The 23,073-nt window shown below is 39.0% G+C and overlaps 1 protein-coding gene across 1 annotated transcript in view; it reads right to left on the reverse strand.

Moving 5' to 3' along the window:
• Positions 1–11,050, reverse strand: part of LPAR1 (lysophosphatidic acid receptor 1) — a 54,047-nt gene extending 42,997 nt beyond the window's left edge. Inside the window, exons 1-2 of the mRNA XM_026040767.1 lie at positions 11,036–11,050; positions 9,061–9,230 (exon numbers count right to left, since the gene is read on the reverse strand). Of these exons, the coding sequence (XP_025896552.1) occupies positions 9,061–9,120 (60 nt within the window). The 5' untranslated portion in view covers positions 9,121–9,230; positions 11,036–11,050. The remainder of the gene's footprint in view (positions 1–9,060; positions 9,231–11,035) is intronic.
• Positions 11,051–23,073: the final 12,023 nt, after the last annotated feature.

Genomic DNA, 23,073 nt, shown 5'->3' on the forward strand with positions numbered 1-23,073 from the left:
AACACTAAAGTCTAACTGGAACAGAGCTTTTAAAACTTGAAAGCCATGAAAATGTTTCCATATCCAAGAAAACTCCCAAATATTTTATCTTAAYGCTCTCCAAAAATTGTGAAATTCTCACCTCTGTCCCTTTTTTTAGTCTTTCCATGATGCCATTTTCTTTCTCCGAATACAGCAAAGAGATAAAAAGCAATTTATTTGGTAAGGAAGTTTGAGGAATTTGACAATTGTGCATTCAGTGAAATGCCAAATGCAAGCTAGAGAGCATAAATGCACAAAAGTCATCCAGCTTCCAGCTTTTAAGATTCAGAGGAGATTTATCCTCTTCAGGATAAACTCTTAATTCAGAGACAGCTACCCTTGGATATTTATCATTCTCAGYGTTCTACAGATATCCAAAAAATGTTTCAAAGGAAATGCAAAACTGGAAATAATAGCCTAGGATTACAAAACAGCAAAAGGTGGTTCACAGMCCTATATTTAGCGTGGTGTAGAATGGAAAAGCAGTAGCACTGCTTTGAGTTTAAATAAATACTCTGAAATTCACTGTATTCTAGGAGAGGTAACCTTAAAAATTGCAGGATGTYCCAAGTAAGGACATCAATTAAGAATACATTTAAAATAAGTACAAGTGAACATGGAGTAAGTGAACCAATATGTGAGCAATTTCTCAACCCACAACTTCAGAATTACATATGTTATAAAAGTAAAGTTGTAATAGATGAGAAAAAAATCCTATTTCAAAAAAACAAAAAAAMCCCCMAAAATCTCCATTATCTAATGGAAAGCATAAACTGTTTTCAAACTGCAAAATGCAAAGGAAACAGGATCAAAAAGCAAAGGAAAAATAATTTATTTAAAGATAGAAGTTTTGAGTAGGCATTTACCCAAATAATTATTTCAAATGCCTAAAATAAAGTCTTGAGGGAGGGATCATGATTTATCATAGCCTTATTTCTATTACGCTTTTTGTAATTATTTATACCCAAATAAAAAACATAAAATATTGTAAAATATCCACTCCGATAAAACATCTTTTTACTCATACTTTACAGGATTACAGCTCCCAAAGAAATTATTTGACAAGCGTAAGGTAAAGTTGTTGCCATTAGATTAGACAATGTATTTGTCAATAGGCCAGTTCTTCGTCTTACTATAATAATTTTTCACTTCTCACAGTTAAAAAGATATGACAAAACGCACTCCCTTGCAAGGTCCTTTTGCTCTCCTCTTACTGGCATGATAAAACAAAGCACTTAACGTTTGGTATTTGTAGCATAAGTATTGTGTGTGATTCTTTTGAAACAGAATGTGTTGATACTGCATTTTATATATAGTAATTACCAAAAAAGTGAATTGCAAGTCCTTTGTACCCAAGAGTTTATACCTGAAAAGGGCAACCTAACCTCTAGAAAGTTAATGTTCAAAGAGACTTGATCACTAGCAACACTGGAAAATGAAATMATTTTACTACTGGAAGGTATAATTCACAAATGACACAGATCCTGTTTGAAGCTATGATTACAGCCTCCACAGATTGACTATAAAACCAGTGAGGGTGTTGACCTTCCTCAGTGCTTATTCAGAGTCAATTATTACAAAGGCATGCTCAAAAATAACTTCTCTGGATTAAAAAAGAGTGAGTAAGAGCAGGAAGTTCAGCTAAAAATGCCTGTCTTCTGGAAGATGCTACGGAATGCAACTATCAGGCCTGAAATGTCTAGATTCCACGTTACAGCTTTCCAAGCCAGATAAATGAGGACCTCTGCGATTCAATRTTCAAATAAAAAGGCATTAGTGAAAAACAATGAAGAACAGAGGCAAACCCAGCCAGCCTAACAGAGCCCAAATCTGTTAACTCCATAGTTTCTATTAATCTCACTTTCTATACTGCCTCAAAAATGGGGCAAACAAACAAAATTTACTTCACTTCAGCAACACTTACTAAAAAGAAAAAAGATATTTAAGATTCTCTGCATGGAATAAAAATGGAGAGATATGGAGAAGGGGCAAAAGAGACATTGGATAAGTGACAGAAGAGGTGACAGAGGAGGACTTGAGAGAGAGGGCAGGAGACCTTTCTAGGCAGTGCTGAGGACAGGACCATGTAAGAACCTGGCCTGGAGTGCAGTGCCCTGAGCAGTGCGAGCAAACACAGCACTTTGCAGAAATGGGGATAAAGAAGAGGTCTTCATCTCTGTTCAGAGCAGCACACACACCCTCACGGATGAACAAGAAGGCAGGATCTTCCCAGAGATCCCACCGATTCAAGAGTCCAAAAGGCACTGGTGATTCAGGTGGCGTCTGTGCCATGTGGGACTGTAAGTATCTTCTCCAGAGAAGATAAAGGGTGGAAGCTGGTCACTTCTCCTATCAGAAGCAAGGCTCTTACTCCTCTTGAAGATTTGCAGCTGATAAGCTACCTCACTGCTCTGCATGCTGACAAGGAGCTGGGTGCACTTTTGAGTGAAGCATGTACCATGCTGGAGGAAGCAACAAGTGATGACAGCGGCACCCAAGTGCCAACCTGACCTCTCCTCTGAAGAGACTTTCTGCCTGCTGGGAGGTCCAATCTGGGATGTTGTGGAGACACTGACAAAGCTTGTCCACTCTTCTATTGGCCTCTGCTGCTCTTCCATGTGGGCACCAATGATACAGGCAAGGACAATTTGTAAAGTATCCAATGTGACTATAGGGAGCAGTGGTTACAGGGATGAGGGTGTAGGTGGTTTTGTTCTCAGTCCTGCCAGTAAGGGGAAAAGATGTAAATGAACAGTGCAATGAAAAGAACAGTAAATGGATACTGTGAGTCAACAATTGGCTGAACAGCTTGTGTTGGCAATGGGGTTTTTATTTCTATGTATGTGGAATCCTGTTCGAAGCTTGACATACGCCTGAGAGACAGTGCATGGCCAGAAGTTTTTTAGAAAGAGGTTACAGGCTCTTTAGGAAGGACAGACCTGGAAAGCAAGAAGAAGGAGTTGCTCTTGATGTGAGAGAGCAATGGGAACATCTGGAGTTTTGACTGGGACTGGGCAATGGGTGGTAAAGAATTAAGAGGCAGACTGGCAAGGTTGCCATTATGATTGCCTGCTGTAAGCCACCTGATAAGGAAGWAGTAGTAAATGACAAAATGATGCTGCTTTCCAAACTCTTCTCAAGGGAAGACCCCCATTGTAGTGTGGAGGTATTACAAAATTGGCTTTGCCTACTAGGTGAGATGATGTTGGCCAGCTCTTCTGGATAGCTGAGCCTAAAAGTCTTCCTGCAAAGCTCTGCATGTATTATTTCCCTCTGGGAGAGGTCCATGACAAGATGAGCTTCACAAACTTGTCTTCTGCCTTTAAAAGAGRGCTCAGTTAAAGCATTTGATATAGGCTCAACACCTCGTGGTTTTGTGGGAGGCACAGGAAGGTGGTTTTACTCCAGCAACTCATTTATGCATTGAAATACGCCACCTTTTAYGGTTGCACAGTCAACAAAAGGTTGTGTCACGATGCAAACTGGACTTCTTCAAGGTGCCACCCCATTCATTCTGTAATTACCTACTGCAATTCTGCACATATCTGCCTCATTCTCTCACTACCTGAGAGTCTTAGCCAGACATGTTACCAATTCTGTTGTCTTTGCAGACTGCTGTGTGCAGCATGTATATATTTCAAGACAGGACATCCACTAAGATCCCAGCCAGGAGATGGGCTTTCCTGATAAAGGCAAAGMATACAGACCCCTACTTGTATTGCTTTAGAAAACATCAGGGAGGAAGAAACCCGTGAAAACAACCACTTTCAACATTCCATGTGGGAACTGGAAGATTCCTCTTTTGGGCCCAGTTGACTCCCTGAGCGAAGCCATTTCTTGGCTCCAGTAACTGAAGCACTGGCCTTTTCTGCCGAAGCAGAAGCTGTAGGTGACTCAGGCTACTTTCATCTCTAAGGCATCCCTACTAATGCCCCTCAGAGAACAAACAAGCAAAGCGGCCATCTGTGAGAACTGATCCTCCAGGCAACACGTTAATTTTGAATTCTGTTAATGGAAATAAGATATTTAACCTGGGGTTGGAAAATAAGATTTCCAGATAGAAATAAGGTGACTCTCTCTCTCCAGTGTTTATCACTGCAAATGCACAGTGGCAAAATAAATTCCAAAACAAAATTTTGGCTAGTTTTGCTTTCATGGACCCTTTGGTGAAATACATAACAGAACACACAAAAATCTCTTTGTCCTGGCCAGGGCTTTGGCAATATMTGGTTCTGTATCAGTAAGCTGTTCTTGCTTTATCAACATCAGCCTTTAAGTCAATGTCAGTCTGCTTTGAACAAAACAGAGATGTATTAAGAGCACCTAATGATCATCTACTATCATAAAAACTAAAACTTCTCATACACAATGACATGCATATGGTAGATGTACATTTAATCACAGTTTGTTTCTTCCTGATAATTTCCTGATGTACATTTAATCACAGTTTSTTTCTTCCTGATAAATTCCTTTTCTTCTTTCATGTAATTTGCTATCACCACGAGAGCTCTATAGCAGTGTAGATGTTAGTATCTTTGCTCATCTGGGAGGGACGAAAAAAAAACAGTGTACTCTACTGGCTCCACAGATATGGGCGCCAAATCCAGAACGTGAACTGTGCACATTTCCCCAACAAAACATAGTTTTGGGGAACAACATCAGTTCCACTCCACAGGAGACTGTTCTCAAGGATCGCTCTAAAAAGCAAAAAGCTATCAAGAATAACTGTTCTGCAGAGTCTCTGGGATATGACCTGCAAGGCAGGAAAACACTGTAAGGAGACGCAGTTTACCTAATTTAAGTCACAACTATATTTAGCTATATGAACTAGAACACTGGAGAGACTATTTACCCATTTTGACACYGGCCACTTAATTTCCTGTCTATATRTCCATGTTCAATTTCCTGGCAAAATATTTCATTCAGCTTACAGCATAACCTAAATAACATTTTCATAACTGCTTCTTTCCAGCAACCCATGAGTACTCTTGATCCTTCAATAGATAGCACTCTGGAAAGGCAAAATCCATCAGTTTTTCATGCTCCTTTACTTTAGGGAGAGAACGATTTAAGCCTAGTCCCTCTGGGAAAAGAGGGGAGGTGAAGCAGAGCTTGTAAGGGCAATGCACTGGCACGTGGTAATACAAGTTTGCATTTCCTTCTCCCAGCCTTTCTCTGGAGCCTCCATTAAGCGCTGCAAGGATAGCTTAAACGTCTTCCACTCTAATTTAAACAAAAAGACAAGAAAATAAAGGTGCATTCATTTGCAAATAATGGAAGAAGTGTTTTTGGACTCTGCTAGCCAGACAGGCATTAAAGGCTGCTATAATGAAAGCTGCTCTGGATTTTTGTTTGTAACAGCTGCAAAGCAGTTATTTAAAAGTACTGATTTACTTCTATCTGGTTAAACCTATTGCTGGCAAAGGCAAAGAGAGAGAAATAGATGGATTTTTTGTTGTTTTCTTTTTTAATGTATTTATGAAGCACCCTTGGAAGCTCTAGTTCATTAAGCAAGAAGGGTTCAAAACATTTCTTCAAAGCTTTTACAGCAGAATTCATCTTGTGCCATCACAAAGTAAGGCAGAAGATAACAATCACAAATTACTTTTGAACGTAACTTGTTCTGTTTCCTCCTTGCAAACAGTAAGTCCCTCAGGAAATGCTAAATGCTTCCTACAGAATTCTTTAACTTTCCACTCACTGTATTATCAAGCTAATCAGGTTTTTATGATAAATTTCTCCATATACACAGGAGTGGTAGGCAGTCACTACATCTACCAACTTAAAAAACAAATAAATTTTATTACTACCTTATTTTTTTAGAATCAGAGGGGCTTATATAACTTGAAATCGACAGATTYAGCCTTAAAGTAGATTTCCATTTTTCAAAATTAAAAGTATATTCTGGAATATATCCTTTAATTTGCTCCTTTGATGTGCTCATATCAGTGTCTTAGAATCATTTTCTAAAGTAGTTTTCAGACACAGTTGACCACTACCCTGGAATTTATTTATTCTTTATGTTTAAAAGTGTCCAAGATTCCTTAAATCCATGTTTCTAATCACTRTTTCTTATCTCTTGTAATACGATACTGGAGCGGGAAGAAAGGCTAGAGCAGAACGTTTCAAGAGAGGACAGCAAGCGGAGAGGATATGAAAAGACTTTGCTATGGAAAACATGATACTTTTGTAGGCCATAGCAAAGTGCCCAGACCTGTTCCTGTGTTGATCTGGCAACAGCAACTTTCAAAAACTTTGCTGAATTTCCAAAATATAAGTCTTTTTTTCTCTCCGCCTTTTTTTTTTTTTCCTTTTTACTAATTTCAGAAAACAATTCAGAAGACAGGCACCATTCACAACTAAATGAGCAGGAACTTTTCTCACTGTGGTGCCACCACCAGCATTTACAGGATACAAAACTAGGTAAAAACCCATCAGAATCATAGAATCATAGAATGCCGAAGGTTGGAAGGGACCTCAGAGGTCATCGAGTCCAACCCCCCTGCTCACGCAGGGTCACCTAGAGCACRTGGCACAGGGCTGCATCCAAGCGSSTTTTAAAGATCTCCAAAGAAGGAGACTCCACAACCTCTCTGGGCAGCCTGTTCCAGTGCTTTGTCACCCTCACAGTGAAGAAATGCTTCCTTAAGTTCCTGTGGAACTTCCGATGCTTCAGTTTGAAGCCATTTCCTCTAGTCCTATCCCTGCCCACCACTGAAAAGAGGCYGCCCCCCTCCTCCTCACTGCCTCCCTTGAGGTATTTATACACGCTGATCAGGTYCCCCCTCAGCCTCCTCTTCTCCAGGCTGAACAGACCCAGCTCTCTCAGCCTTTGCTCAYAGGGCAGATGTTCCAGGCCCCTGATCATCCTSGTAGCCCWGCGCTGGACTCTCTCCAGCAGCTCCACATCCCTCTGTACTGTGGATACCAGAAGCCCAAGGGGCTTCTGAATGAAAAAACAAAACAAAACTACTGAGTTATCCAGGATTCTCTCCAGGAATAAATGAGTCTATGCTTGTTTGTCTCTATGTAGTTAAAGTACTGATAAAGTAATATTTATTACCATAGTGTACATACACATATGGTATATACGTATATACATATATATACATGTATATATTTTTTATATATAAAAACATTTATTTCTAAGGCTAAATTCATTGCATGTGAAGGATAYTAATTATCCTAGCAAAATCTAGTTTAAAGAAAAGCAGCAAAGTACTTTTTTTTTTTTTTTTTGTAAATGAGATGCCATCTAGCTCATCCAGAAGGCATGCAAGCCTACTTCCAAGTTTTTAAAAAAAGGCCTTCTTAAAACATTGGTCTCTAAATATCTTCTGCAGCACACCGTAGTATCTGTTTTTTAAAGGCCAAGATAAAATGTGCTGCAGAAAAAGATGTATTTTAGGGAAGATTGTCTTCAAATTATATTTAAAAGCCATTTTAACACGTACACAAATGTAAAAGAACATTTGTGTACACAGAACACAACCTTGGTCTCACACTGGGATGTAACTCCTGCATCATTTTATCCTATTGTTCTTCTTGTTGCCTCCAAAGTCAAGTCTCTTCCAGGTACAGTCTTTAAAAATCCAGGTGTGCTCTGAGAACTAGTTGTTTTATACTGTTGTACTAGTTGTAACTAGTTCTAGTAACTAGTTGTATTAGTTGACACTAGTTGTTTTATACATGTTTATATTTATAATTAGAATCATTTGTCTGTTTCTAATATCTAGTCCACTTTGCAAGTCCCAAGCAGTATTTAATTCAGCAAATGCCTCCTACAAACAGAGGAGGTGTGCACTTATTTACCCATAAATAGAACAAAAAGACGACCACTTGAAGACCATTTTAAAAATCAGATGCTTTTTAAGTCAGAGGAATTGTCCCTCTCATATTTGCATCAGATTTTTTTTTCCCCTCAACAGACTGCTTACACCGCACAGCAATCCTGAAACAGATCATGCAAATTCTTCTATATGAAGGAGGTTTTGAACGGAGAACCTAGGAAGACAGCGGTGCAAGGTCTACATTTTGGAGCAGTGGTCTGCATTTTGGAGCAGTGAGGAAATGGCCTGGAGGAGCCTAACTCCAACAAGGGGAGAAGAGTCCAGCAACAGGCACATGCACCAGGGCACTCGTACATTTAGAGTCAGCTTCATGTCGGTGATTTTGGCTTGTTAAAAGGACACAAAATATGTCTCTGACCCTAATTCAGACAGACAGCTAAAAGCTGCAATAATAGATTTAAAATATACCAGTTATCCATTTGAAACTGAAGGGGAAAGAMAAAGGGAAAAAAGTACAAAGAAGCTGAGAACTAACTTCCCAATCAACTCATTTCCCACCACTTCCACCCATTCTGGGTGCGGCATCAGAGCTTGARGATTTCCCCATTTTCTGTGAAATGCTGCACTTTGCATATTAGAGCTCTAGCTCTCCTCAGTTAAAGGAACTTCACCAAAAACCAAATAAACAAACTTTTTATGATATTTGATGCATCAGAAAACACAAGTACTTGGTGTACGGTACATGGAACTGAAGAAATAACTTAAGTACTCACATCCAAGTTTTAAACAGACATTTTGATTCATGAAGCAAAATTAGTGTGTTAGTAATTGTAAGTGTGTTATTAATTTTATTGTCACTTTGGCTTAAAACCTTAGCTTTCTTGGTACGAACACTGAAATTTCTTGTGATAATATTCCAGCTGAACATAACTTTCATTTACTCTGCATACATTGTTCCCAGTACAATTAAACCATACTCCATGGACCATCCACATGGAAATAGTAAAAACRGTGATTCGCCATACATATCCTTTTGCTCATATACAAATGACTGTTTAACTCAGCATTGTCATATCTCAAAGCGGAACAACATTCTTGGTGAATGATAAATGCCCTTAATACAGTGTTTTAGGAAAAAATCCCTTGATGACTCAAAAATGAAGAAAGAGAAAAGACAAGAATCAATGGGGAAAAAAAAAAAGGTGTTTCAATGAGCTTGGCTATCAGAGTTTTGTGTTGAACTACTCACCTCAATCACCTCTGGTTGTGACATCATGGAGGATGGCACCAAATCAGTGGGGAGATCCATGGTATCTCAAAATACCTCAGCTGTCTGTGGCACCCTTCCTCTGCAGCTGCTAAGCCTCAGTAGGAGTAAGGAGATGCTTGCTCAGATCCTAGTCATGCTGGCATTTGTTCCTAGTAAAAAAGCAAAAAAAAAAGAAGCTGTTGAGAGCAACAAGAGATCTGCCTATGCAGTCAACACCTAAGCTCTTCCGTGGCTGCAAAACTGGCTTTCCATTTGCAAAATCCAATTTGTTTACATGGCCATCCATGATAAACTTGCAGGAGAATTTTCAAAGTGTACCTTTGAGCATTGTCCAGAGCAACAAAAAATTCACCCGGTCACACAGGATAGGATTTACACAGACAGACTACAGCAAAATAGCTTTCAAAAAGCTTACAAGGAAGGACAGTCACTTATGGAGGGCTAAAATTGTGTTTACGATTTTTTCACAAATATATTTTTTTCCACTCCACAAAGGAATCCTCATAAATGTACCTGATGTAGGTTAGGATACATTTATTTCTTCTCCAGTTATTGTTTTACATTTTTATTTATCACATTAACTTTATATTAATAAAAATAATTTAAACATCATGACAGGCTTTTCTTGTCCTGAGTGTATTTTACCCATACTTATTATTTTGCTAGATATGTACTATAGGTGACTATACTGAATTGCTCAGTAAAGTCAGTTCAGATGATCCGAATGGCCGTTATGCCCATGTCCATTATAATGCCCATGTTCATTATGTATGTCAAGGTTAGGTCAACTTTAGAGGATATTTCTGTTCTTATGTACAAAGAAAACTAAATGAATCACACAAAAGCAATAAATGTCAATACTGCTTAAAAATTCCATGCTAAGGCCACTGCCTTAATTTCTTTCACCTATCTGCAGTATAACCCACAAGATCAGCCACCATGGAAAAGATTCTGAAGAGAGACCATACGCTCACTTTATCTGCCACTTCCTATTCTGTAAGTCACTGTGGAAAATCATCGCCAATGAAGTGTGCTCAACATCTGACAGATACACCAAAAATGCTCCCAAACCTAACTGGTCTAACGGTGTGTGCCAGTGTATCTAATGGTATATACCAGGGCATGGTATAATCATACAGACAGTGCTAGTAACTTTCCTGGCCTTTGGTTTATTTTTTCAAAGCCAACTTTCACTTAGCAAGCCAAGGACAGATAAGTAATGTTGTAGGAAAGTTGCACTCCATATGCTCTCTGAGTCAGTTATGTCTTTTTTTGTTAATTTAAACTCAGTCTGTGCATGCCACTGTGGAAATTATTCCCTCTTCTTAAAAAGCATCATCTTAAAATGTGTGCTTCATATTTCAGCACATCCCAGAGCGCCTTACGTCACATGTAGCTGACATTCTCATCTTCCAAGCTCTAGCATCACTTTTTCCATCTTTATATAGCTTTCCAACGACCCCTATTCTTTCCTACTCATCTCTTGCTAGCAGCATTTCATTTTTTCCATTCCTTGCTCCAACTACTATACTGCAGGAGCGGAAAGAAAACAGAGAATTAGCCTTCCTCAGGAAAAAAAAAAAAAAACTCACTCCATTAGAAACCAAATATTCAAGTCACAGATCCTTTCAGCTTCTTTTTCAAAGCAGAATTTTGTCTTGTTTTCTGAAATTCACTAACTTTTCTACTGTGCATGACAGATGTAGAAAACAGATTCAAATACTGTTAACCTGAAACTTATTTATGTGCTTTTCTGACCTAAGCAAGCTCTGCTATTTGCTATATTGACTTTCAGTAAAACTATATCAATAGTCCCCAAGAGCCTCAACTAACAGAAACTGTCACCATTTTGTCCGCTGCCGCAAATATAGCTTAAATAGGACCTTTTAAGACATTTGTTTCTGTTTTAATCAAAGTACACTTGAGACATCTCCCTTACAGCATCTCATCTCACCTTTAGTTTGCTTGAAACTCATTCTCCTCTTACGTCCAAAATGCTGCTGCTCTTGAATAAAGAAGGAAGAAAAACTTTTACATATGAAACAGACACTTCAGGGAGGACTATCATGACTTGAAAACAAAAGTTCTCTCAGAATGCTATTTATCAGATGAAAATGATTTTATTTTTTTTTTTTATTGTAGAGAGCATCATGAGCAGAAGGGAGAAAAGGCAAAAACAAAAACAAACCCAAAACCTCCCCCCCAAATCTGTTTAGGTTTTTGCCTAGTTCTTTGTACTCCACTTAGTGCCTGGACAGGCAAAAAGCTGAACCCAAAAATGCAACTATCTGTCTAACACAGAGGAGAGATGAAGAATCTCTGTAATCATTTTTTCCCATTTCTTCAGGAAACAAAAAAAAAAAACAGCACTAGGGAAGTGCTGTACAAGGAAAAGGGAAGTACAAGGGAAGTACAGGTAGATATTTCTACCTGTATTTCTTTCTATATAAGGTATGTATCACCTTATGTCCCTACCTATATTTCCATTGCATACAATATCACAATGATCACTCATTTTGGCCAGGAAAATTTTTGCATGGCAAAAGAGGACTCCAACTAGCCCAATAAATAAAAGTATCACAGCCAAAATAAATACACTGCAATAAAAATACTGCAAAATAAAATAATAATAAAAAATACTCCAAAAAAACTGCAATAAAAATACAGTAGTCAAAAGCTAAGCACTCACCTCACTCTCTTTCCAATGACATATATGTCATTAGATTGCACTAACTAGTACAGAAGGCAAATTTCGTATAAACTGATGGAGAACTTCTCAGGAAAGGGGTGGGCCTGTGCAAGACCATGAAGTGAACTGAGCAAAAAATGGAAGTTCAGCGCAGGGAGGGTCARCAGCAGCCCAACAGCTGGCTGGCGTTGTCCAAAGGCATTTCCTTTAGCACGGAGACACTCGGAGCCCGGATGGAAGAGGAACCAACATCTCCTGACCTGCTACCCCCGGTCAGCAACACAGATCTGCAGMGTCAGGAGCAAGAGGGCACAGATGCCCATCCTGAGGGCAGAGCAACACAAATATCCCCTGTGGAAACTACAAAATAGCACACCCTTCATAACAGAGCCCTTCTTGCTCAACACACTTCACCACCTCAATATTCTGCTTTAGGTTTTTTTCTTTTTCTTTTTTTCTACAGCTCACCCACTACAGCCTTTGGGACTCATCTGAAAAGTCAGCTGTGACCTCTGTTTACCCATGCAAAGGACTAGCTCTGATGGCCAAAGTTTCCCATGAAAGAGGGGCAATGCTGCTGTACCCGAAGGAAAAGTAAAAAAAGACTTAGCTGTTAGGACTTTGCTTTTTGAAGACAAGAAAACAATGAAGACAATAAGCCATGGGGTATTTCAGGCTGAAGTTGCAAACTCAAAAAAAAACCCCAAAACTGTCACTTGGTAGGTCCAAACATTCAAACAGCATCTATATGAACAGACCATCGGGATTCAATACAACTTACTGATGTATAATGGAGTATATAAATATACATGAAAATCCCCAGTGAAACCAAAGGAAAACTAAAAGAACTCTCTGTAAAACAGCAGGGAACTGGATGTGAAACACAAGACGAAATCAGATTTTAATGAAAGCTGGTTCAGTAAAGTAGAAGAAATGCGCCAGCACTGGCACCGTTTCATTATGTGAAATGTGCCCATGTAATATCTTGGCTCCCCAAAAGGCAGAGATGTTACTTCTCTCATATCCTCTCCACCCTCCCTTCAGTATGCAGTTCCTTCTGCATACTGAAACACATGCTGGGACTACCTCTACTGATTTCATTGACAGATTAATCTTCTGACATTTTAGTGAACAGACTATGCCTRTTTTAAGGGAAAGAGCCCGTCTGGGCCAGAATATGCTAAAGGAAGGAGGAAGGATGGAGAAAGGAAGGAAGGAGACCCTCCTTCCCTCCAGGCAATATTGAGCTTCCTAAAKGACCTTGCAGGTTTAACAGTCAGAATTAATAAATAAAGCTTTATCAATACAGCATGAATGCCAAAGTCCTCAGTGAAGCACAGAGATCACAGGTAAGCAGGTCAAAGCTACTACTGTATGCAGGCACAGCATAAATTTTACTCCAAATAGTGTCTTCTTTCTTCTCCCATAGTTTTTACTGTGGGGAGAAACCAGTAAATAATCCTCCCACATCCCAGGAGCTGGCCTCAGAAGCGTATGTGGGCTTTCAGCAGGGCTTCTCCCTGGGACTCAGTGCTGTAAATGCCGCCTCTTCCATCTCCTGCTTCATACTTGCAGGCTACCTAACCAAAAYGACATTATTTTGCATCACCTCTTGATGTGACAGGTAGCTAAGACGTCAGGATCAGGATGCTGGGCACTCTGCCCACCCGAGGGGACGGTGTCACCGAAGGCTGTGCACACAGAGGTGGGTACAGGGAAAGTGAGGCAGGGGGCTGCTTTTGCACTGTGTCCGACCTACCTGGCCTCCCAGCACAACTGCGGTTATGATGAAGACTTTCCACCACCAAGCTGGGCTCCTGGAAGCATCTCAGCTGAAAATCTGTGCAAAAGAAGCTCCCCGCGTGGCTTCCCTTGAGCAATAACAACATGTGAACTGGCCGTGCTCTGCCAGCAGTGCACAAACAGGCTCGCTCCATTCAAGCAAACAAAGGTAGCCTCTAACTTAATATCCGTGTGAGCTCAGGGTGCGGGCCCCTGGTTTTCAAGAACAACAAATAAAGGGAACAGGATCTTCAAATAAACTTCTCCAAAGCGTATTATGGCAGCAAATGTAATGGCTTTTAAAAAGGAAGTTAGAACCACAAAAGTACAGGGGTGGCTTCTTAATAGTAAGATTGTGTTGACTCGTTGTGGAAAAAGCATTGGAAAAAATGCCCCAAAAAAAAAACAATAAAAAGAGATATAGATTCTTACATATCATTCCTGAAAATCTGAAGTCCACACATTGCCCATGAATTTCACCCATTTTTCTCTTGATAGATGCTACTCTGTGGGCTGTAAGCATACCTAGAGATCTATAAGTTGTAGAAAAGAAGCTGGATCTGTATTTAAAATTAGTAAACTGAAGATTACCAAATTTCTTCCTCCCTGCGAAGGTTACTCAACCTTAACAAATGATGTTTCACGATAAAATAAAACATTCAGAAGGTCATTACTGTAACATGTTGCTTGATTTTTTTTATTGTGGGTTTTTTTTTTTTTTTGATTTAGTTGTTTTTTCAATTGAGAAAAATCATCTGACAATTGAGGCAGCATGCATACCCAACATACAGAGCCGGCATGCATACTGCTCACCAACATGTTACGATTAACCATTATAGTTTCTGGATCAGCTGTCTCAGACCACAGAAAAGAGGAAGAATGCTGTTTTGTCATTAAGTAGTAAGAAGAAATGCGAACAAGCCTCTCAAAAATACCATCTTGAAGGAACTATTCTKAAGCTTCTATTATGATGACAAAACTAACTACACCTCCCCTCCCTTTCTTGAATAAAGAGATCTATGATTTAGCAGAGGCAATTCTGCATTACCACGTATCTCACCTGATCCCATGAATGTACATGACCTCCAGGAGAATGATGTGCTGGGACTGAAAGACAAACCGAGCTTTCACAAGCCATGCCTGCTTCTGCATCAGACTATCAGGTTTCCTACATGGTTACTACCTTTCAGCTTGGGTTTGCTGTATTCCTCTCAGACTTTTGGTACTGCACCTTTACTTCCTATAATTCAAGTCTATGGATCAAATAACACAGAGGTTACTGATTTCATGCACTCTTGAGGTTGTTATGCTTGCTTCAGTTAAAGGAGCTTACCTTCCCTGCCCACCTATAGTGAATAAAAACCTAATTTACAGCTTCAAAAGGACATAACTTTAATTGATGTCAGATGAACACAGCCCGTAAGTCCATCAAAGATAGAAAAATAAAACAAAAACTTGAACRTGCAAAAAAGTGGCTAGATAATATGAAAAAGATCAGATAGACTACTTCTAGGTGTTACTTCACAGTCATTATGTATATATACATATATATTATGCGGCTGCATATCTCTCGCTGCCTCCTTCACTAAAAAATCACTGCTTATAAGCACTACTTTGTTCAACACATACAAAAGCATGGTCCTGCCAAGGCAGCCTATGAGACAAATAACAAACAGGTTCCAGCCAAGGACATTAGCAAAGCTGTGCCCTAACCTGGCTGTTTTCTTCATACGTCTTTATAAACTAATGGCATACAAGGCAGTGTTAGTCTAGGGAAGGCAGCCCCTTGGCAGATTTCCATGTAACACTGGAAATTTACAGCTGGCACAAGAGATGCRCCAAGAAAGCAGGTGATTTGCATAGGACTATGAAGACTAAGCTCTACTGATGGCTTCCACTGACGTGCTGTGATAATATATAAGTTATTAGCTTTTCCACTGACCTTTCTGCAGAGTCACGCATCACTTGGCATACATAATATTTGGTTCCTTCTTCTGTAAGGTTAGCATAATAATATTGCCCATTCCACAAGCGACCTCTGTTGTTTTCCACAAAGGTGCCCAATGTACTGACTCAACCAGGACTGCTTGGTCTTCGGTGAGGGGTACATGCAGAGGGTTCAGGTAATGCCATTCTCTGCATTCTCCAGCTTTTTCTTATCTGAAATTATGTCTCACAACTTTGTCCTTGAACAAAAAGGTTTCATGTAGCTACACTCAAGACATCTTTATTCCTCACTTTTCCTAGAAAAGGCTCACTCTTTCTGTAACTTGTTTAGATGGGATTCTTAGTTGTAATGCAAGATGAATGGCTACTAAGCCCAGGTTAAAAAAAAAAAATTAAAAAAAATCTCCCTTTCTTTTATAAAAGAGAAAAAAGATTCTACACTATAAGCATGAATGTTCAGTTACCTGCCACAACAGACACCTGGTCTCTGGTTTGTCCCCTCCTGCATAATTTCTTCTTGGTCTATACAAAACATTCATAGGTATGCTTTCTAGCATATAGGAAAATGAATGCAAAAGGTAGAAAAATRGTTTAAATTAATGCCAAGGGAAAAAAAGAGACCTTACTGATATTATTTTCTTGATGATAGTGGCTTAGTKGCTTCTAGTAACTATTGTAGAAATGTTGATCTTTTCTGTTTCAGAACACTGCATCTCCTTCCCAGCAGGAAAATACTACCTCTTCTGATTCCTTCTGTTATTTTAAGTAAACCCTTCACCTTCTCCAATATATGTCACTTTGAATGGGGGCTGTGTGTATTACTTAAGAAAATGAAAATCTCTGGGTAATACCAATGCAGGTATCAGTGCCTGTGAAATGTTCAGCAGACTGGCACAGTACAGTAAATCATACTATGGAATTGCAGATAAGAAGTTCCTGGTCTCCATGAAATTCTTGCAATATGATCCAAAGGCTAAAGTTAGTATTACTTCTAGATAACAGTTTCAAACAAACTCATTTCCTTGCTTACTTTAGTTCACCTCCACTTAAAAAGGAGAAGCCATGTATAAAATCACTGTCCTTTCACCTCAGGATCTCCTCTTCCTTTCTCACCTAGCTTATCTTAATTGGTATTTAGTAAATATCTTGTTTGTATCAGGGGCCAGCTTGCTGAATCTCAAAGAATTCAGTATATACTCTACTATGACAAATACATATTCAGAATGAGCTACACAAGRTATGTGAAACTTTACCAAATGACCTGCCAAAGCATATTGACTTAAGCTAAATTGATTTAAGTGGTTATCATGTCTACAGTGCATATTTACCTCCAATTTCTGCTCTCTCCTTCTGTTTCAGGACGTGTTTTGCCAGCAAGTGCAGATAACCTCCTGCATCCTGCATCAACTTTCTCAGAGTTGCAAGGAGTTAATAGCTGTGTTTCCATATTAGGCAAAAGGTGCAAGAAGGGGAAAAAAAGAAAGAGGAGGAGGAAATTTCCACAAAAAAAAATGAAGCAGCTCATTGTTGCATTCCTGTTTTGCAGGAATGAACAAGAGCAACAAGTTTCCTTCTCTATTTACACTCAAAGAGACTTTTTTYCTACAGCTCCCTTTTGAAGTTTCTGTAACTAAGAAAACCTACCTTCCCTTCCTTCAGTTGGTGTAGTCTGAGAAGTACCGTAAAATTAATTATTCCATTTAAGCTTTGTTGATAGTGTGCACATTTGAAAGCATGCATTTTACTCTACAACTCTGCAGCTTTGTTTGGCTCTCTCAACTAACATCCTTCTGCAGAGAAGAGGATGAAGGTTGTCTTTGCATGCACCATCTATTTATATAACGATGAAATAGAATTTGATTTAGTAATAGTACTAAAGAATCAGCTGAATGGCATGAATCTGAAATTACACCTACTGAGGAAGAAAAAAAAATCCTATTAAGAGCATGAAAGACAAGAATATATGGCTGATGCCACAGAAAATAATATAAGCAYTGACTGGGTCAATATCCTTGCCAAAGAAGAACACAACTAAACACAGCATTGCTTTAGACCCAATACCAGCAAATAGCACAAGTTATACTCTTACTGGATATGCAACACTAGTCTCCACTGTCACAAGGAAGAACAGTTWATGTAAAACATGCCTCCACCCAAAGCCTTCCTGTCTTTCACAGCCAGTCCCTGCACTGATTGCTTTGAAGAGCAAGCGAGCTTTAGCACTCTTGGCCATGTCCATGCAGTGTTTCCAAATGAATAAAAAGCACCATACAGATGGACTGGCTTTTTCAATGGGGATGGCTGGAAGGCAGGCACAACACCACTCCGTGCTAGCTGACACAGAGCAGCAGCCYGGGCTCCAGCACTCGGAACAAGAGACCGCAGGGTCTCCAGAGGACTCAAGGCACAAAACAGCACATTCACTGCATTCACACTGCTCTTTCTTTCCTGCAGTGACTAGACAATGTGTCCTTGGAAACAGCACTGAAGATAAACTCAGATATTTTAAGTCCAATTTCAATGTCTAGAAAAAACAGACTTTATTAAAACYCCCTAACATACTGAAAGATTCAGACATGGCAGTGGGAAATTTCTACCTTGCAAATATTGCAGGAAATATTCAATAAAGCTTACTTGATGGTCTGGGATGGGATGGAAAGGATGACTTTCCCAGTAGCAAGAGTTCATATTACACAAGTTATAACCAGATCTAAGGAATTCCCCCATCTCTTGCATTCTCAGAAGAAAGATCAATGAAAGACTGAAGAAGTAAATAAACTCATCTACTCTCTCACTTCTGCAGAAACAATCAAGAACTTCCCAGGAAATGAGATGATGCTTTCCATACTGCTATCATGCTATCAAATCACACAGGAAGCAAAAATTATTTTTCAGATGAAAGACAGACACTATACAGATTAGAAGATGCTCCTGTAAATAATACTCCATCCTCAAAACATAGTGTACAAATTTGGCCAAACTGCAGCTGAAAATCAATACACATCTGAGGACATTTTTTCTATCAAATCCCTGTTCCTGAGGATGAACAAACTACTCGTTTCCTAGCAATAATCACTGGTTAATTCATATTGTTATTAAATCCAGTTCTTCTGTGCAGATACTAATTAAAAAGTCATATCTTTTCTTATTAATTACTAATTAAAAATTCTACTTATTTACTAATCAAAAAGATCATTTCTTTTGCAAATATAAGCTGAGCAAATTAATCTAACAGTGCCAATTTCTAAGATGATGATTTCTGCTTGTAGAACTTCCATTTTGATGAAGTAATGCACTGCTTGAATAAAAAGAATTCTAAAGCTGTAATTTTTAAAAATCCCAACACAACAGACAATAACAAAAATGACTAAACAATATCTCAGTAAGACTTAGAAAGGAGAAAGATGATAATGCAACCAGAAGGAATCAATATTTTAAATACTTCGCTGTTATTACTAATGACTTGTTCATGACAAATAAACTGATCATTATAAACAAAGTACAATGGAATATGAAACTTCAAAAAAGCAGAATCTGCTGATCCTAATTGTCCTCTGCCATCTTTGCCATTTGGATACACAGGAACTGGAAAAGATTTCTGTAACACTGCCTTGAAGTTGACTGCAATCTCCCAAGCACGAAAGCTGCAACAGGGCGACCAGAGCTGCCTTCAGAGCATCCACTGCAACGGTGCAAACTCACAAGCATGAGCAAAGGGAGCAGGGCAGCTCAGGCTAATGCAGCCAAGGAATGGAGAGACCTCAGGATCTCATGGGCATCAAATTCCCTGCTTTCTGTTTTTCAGTCCTGAGGTAGTCTGATCTGGAAAACCAGGCTAGGAGACTGAGAATATGCCATGGGTTATATCACAAGAGTGGAGATCCCCTTTCCTGGCTGCTTAAATATATTCTCTCCTTTTTATTCCATCCATATCATCTGCTTTCTGGCTTTTTGCAGGGTTTTACAGTCTGAGTGCCTGTGACATCAACAATCAAAAAAAGCATAAGGGCAAACACTTTCACAAGCACAGATCCACCCCAACCACTGAGCATGTCAAAGCAGACTGCCCACTGTACTCCGCTCAAAGCAGATTGTCTTCACTGTTGTTCAGCATGCAAAGTTCAAGTTCAGCATGAAAAACTCCTTGGAAGTGATTCCATATAACCAAAATACACCACAGAATCAGGGATTTTATTGTTGCTTTCTGTTGTCCCATGTAAATAATGCATCTGATTCTGGTTTGTATGACAACTGCTTTGATTGCACACATTCTGTATAATAATATACATGACTACATTGTAGCATCACAAGCACAGCCAAGAGCATTTTTAGTCATGCATCACCTTGGACTGTTTCACTGTGACGTGCACCTCTGGCATTTAGCTTTTATTTAAACTAACCAAACCRAAAATAAATAAATAAAAAGTTTGAGAACTTCAACTGCTGCACCCATCTGAAAAGCATCTAGAGGAAAAAAAAAAATCAATATTTTGCCTTACTTTTTACAAAGAGGTTTACTCTTTATATAATTTTATAGCTTAATGAAAACCATAAATGACCTTTCCTTTTTAAATCCTGAATTCAACTTCAAGCAAAGTTTGACAGTAGAAAGGTGTCTAATCTAGATTCTAGAAAATCAACAGTAAGAGGGCTAACAAGATGCAATGAAGAAGGAAACAGGAAGAAGTGTGACAGTGTACCATAAAGCAAAAAAGTCTAAATCTCTTTCAGCATCTATTTAATCACACCTGTGCACCTCAAAGTTTTGAAAAGCTGCTCCAGAGAATTTTGTAACCTCCATCAACTACAAGAGATTAATAGTTTCCACTTCAACAGTCTTTGTCTTTTAGAAGCCTAATAGAGATGTTAGGTTTCCCTACGCTGGGTAAAAAAAAAAAGGCGGCGGCTAAGGCTTTGGACTGATTTGAGTCTGAAAAGAAAACTATTTCAACACTAATATCACTAAGATCACTAGCATGCATGCAAAAAATGCAGACAGGTGAATCCCCCAAAGCAAAAATACTCTGATACAATTGACACAAATATTTAACAAAACAGAAATGCAGTTGAGGAGAAAATGAGAACACACTTTTCTCTGCCATCCCATGCATAGATGCTATTGGTGAAGAATTTATACTTTCCACCACTYATTTTGTCTTTTTTTTTTTTCTTTTCTGCATCTACAAAAGAAGCACTAAGTAGTTTTTCTTTGGTCCAATTTTAAAAATAGCCTTCATATTCTGTTTGCTACAACACAGTAATCAACAAATGATCTCAAATCTAATTAATTTGCATTCACAGCTCAGCCTGTGCTTAAGAAAATGACATCAGTGAAATCTTTTTGAATAGGAGCTCTGTGGCTAATCAGGGAAACATCATTGTTCTTGCCTCCATGATTAATACTCGTGTATTACAAGTCTGCTTCTAAATCTTCCCATGACAGAGAGCATCCAGAGAAGAATTCAGTAGTGACTGCAGAAAAAATGTATCATCAGGAGTAAGGAGCCTCCTTACCAAGCTGAAGAGTTCATAAGCTCTGCAGAGAAAAGAAGACTGTCTATCACCTTACTCACTGACTCCATACTCATTCATTTACAAAAATTAAAGAACTTCGTAGTGTCCCTCCCTCAAAGAAATCATCTACTCACACAGAGAACACCAGGTCAGGAAACATCCTCTCTTGATCCAGTGGTCTAGAATGTAACCTCTGTCCACCCACAACACTGAAAGGTCAATCCAGATATATATTAAGAACAAAATACCCACTAGTCGAGAGATTTGTAGTGCAAAGATTTCAACAGACAGCACGCAACACTGAAGAATTTGGAGCGAATTCTTTGCCCAGGACCACTGCTTTGCCAGTCACTCTGGCTCATACCCATTTTGCAGATGACAGAGGCAGTGGACCTTTGGGTTTCACCAAAGAGAAGACAGTTCATTATTTACAACTAAGCTATGCATTTCTGTATCTCTCCTTTACCTATCCTGAAGTTAYTTTTCCAGTTTGGCATGTCAAAAAGGGTCTTTCTCTGGCCACCGTGAAAGGCYTTTTGGCGAGTAGATTATTCTTGAAGTAACAAACTACTCATTTTCTCTGGAATTGTTGTTTTGGTTTTTCTGTTTGGTTTGGCAAAATGAGAGTCTATGAAGTTCAAAGGCATTTGCTGATGACCTCAGTGGCAGGCAAGGAAGGCAGCAGTATTTGCTCCAGGTTCAACCCAGCAGCTCCTCTGCTGAAACCAGGAGAGTCCAACATCTCTCCTTGCAACATCCTTGCTCCAATTGACTCTTTATGGCAAGAGCTATTCAGAATGGATTTTCATCATGACCTTCTTTATAGATTAATGGAAAGGACCAAGAACATCTTGAAGGGAAAAATGCAAATATCTTCCCTCCTCTATGCCAGCAAGAAGCTCATTAAAAATATCTTTTCTAAGACACACAAATATYCCACTAAGAAAAGGGGAAACTAAACAATGCTACATCTGATTATGCATAAATGCAGTTTCCCTAAATGATGACAGTTACTGCACAGACCTGACTGTCATCACCTGCACACTAGTTCACAAGATAGGCTGCAGCAAAATTGCTCTATATACAGTAGAGTCTAACTTCAAGAATTTTTGCTAGGAGTATCACCACCTGCTTGTCCACAATTGTATGAGGCTGCTTTCCACCAATTGATGTTGAAAATGAATACATTTTCTCTTGCTGCTACACACTGATGGATGGGAAGTTGAATCAGATGAAACTTTAATTTAGTTTGTCTAGGTGTCCGTAGAGGGTTTTCAAATAACACTTTTTGTATTTCCATGAACCAAGTCAGTTTCCATCACCCACAAATTAATTTCCCTCCTTTGCTAAAACTCCTTTCTCTATTATATCTGCACTAAAATGCAAGTGACTAAACCCAGAATAACAGCACAGGCATCCGCTCTTCTCTGACACAAGGAAACAGTGGACTGGTTACCTACCTCTTGCAGTGCACTTTGTTGCCTTTTTTTTTTCTTTTAATGTCTGAAGCGGTACTATATCTTTTTTTTTTCAAAGCTCCCTTCTTCTCTGAAAAGCCTCTTCTGAGCTTTCTCAAGGACACTCTCAAGAGTTGAAAAATTCTGCATAGCTTTCTTGTTTTTCTCTTTTTCCTTAAAGTCTCCCTTAAAAGCCTGAAAGCTTGCCTACCCATTACSACCCTTCAGTCTTATTTCAGTTGTTAATCAGGTTCTCCTATCAGCTTCTCCTAACGCTTTCCATGAATACTTGCAAGTTAAAGACTGCTTAGAGAACAGTCTTGTCCTGCCACTCTGCCAGGTAGTAGATCCCAATGCCACTTCAGGAACTAATGATCATCTGCTTTAATGAAAGGGATGCTGCCTGGTACCTGCAGGTTTCTTTAGCTATGTTAGAAGCTTCTTGTCTAGAATCGATCCATTTACAAAACACCAAACAAACAAAGGAAACCCAGATGCTTTAAATCATTCATATTAACCACAGAAATTATCGAGACAGCATCAGCTGCAAGGAGCAGTTTCAGCTACAGTAGGTTAGAGATCCATTGACTTGTTCAAATTAAT

The sequence above is a fragment of the Nothoprocta perdicaria genome, unplaced genomic scaffold (genome assembly GCF_003342845.1).
Source record: "Nothoprocta perdicaria isolate Ctin4 unplaced genomic scaffold, notPer1 scaffold_265, whole genome shotgun sequence".
Taxonomy (NCBI): domain Eukaryota; kingdom Metazoa; phylum Chordata; class Aves; order Tinamiformes; family Tinamidae; genus Nothoprocta; species Nothoprocta perdicaria.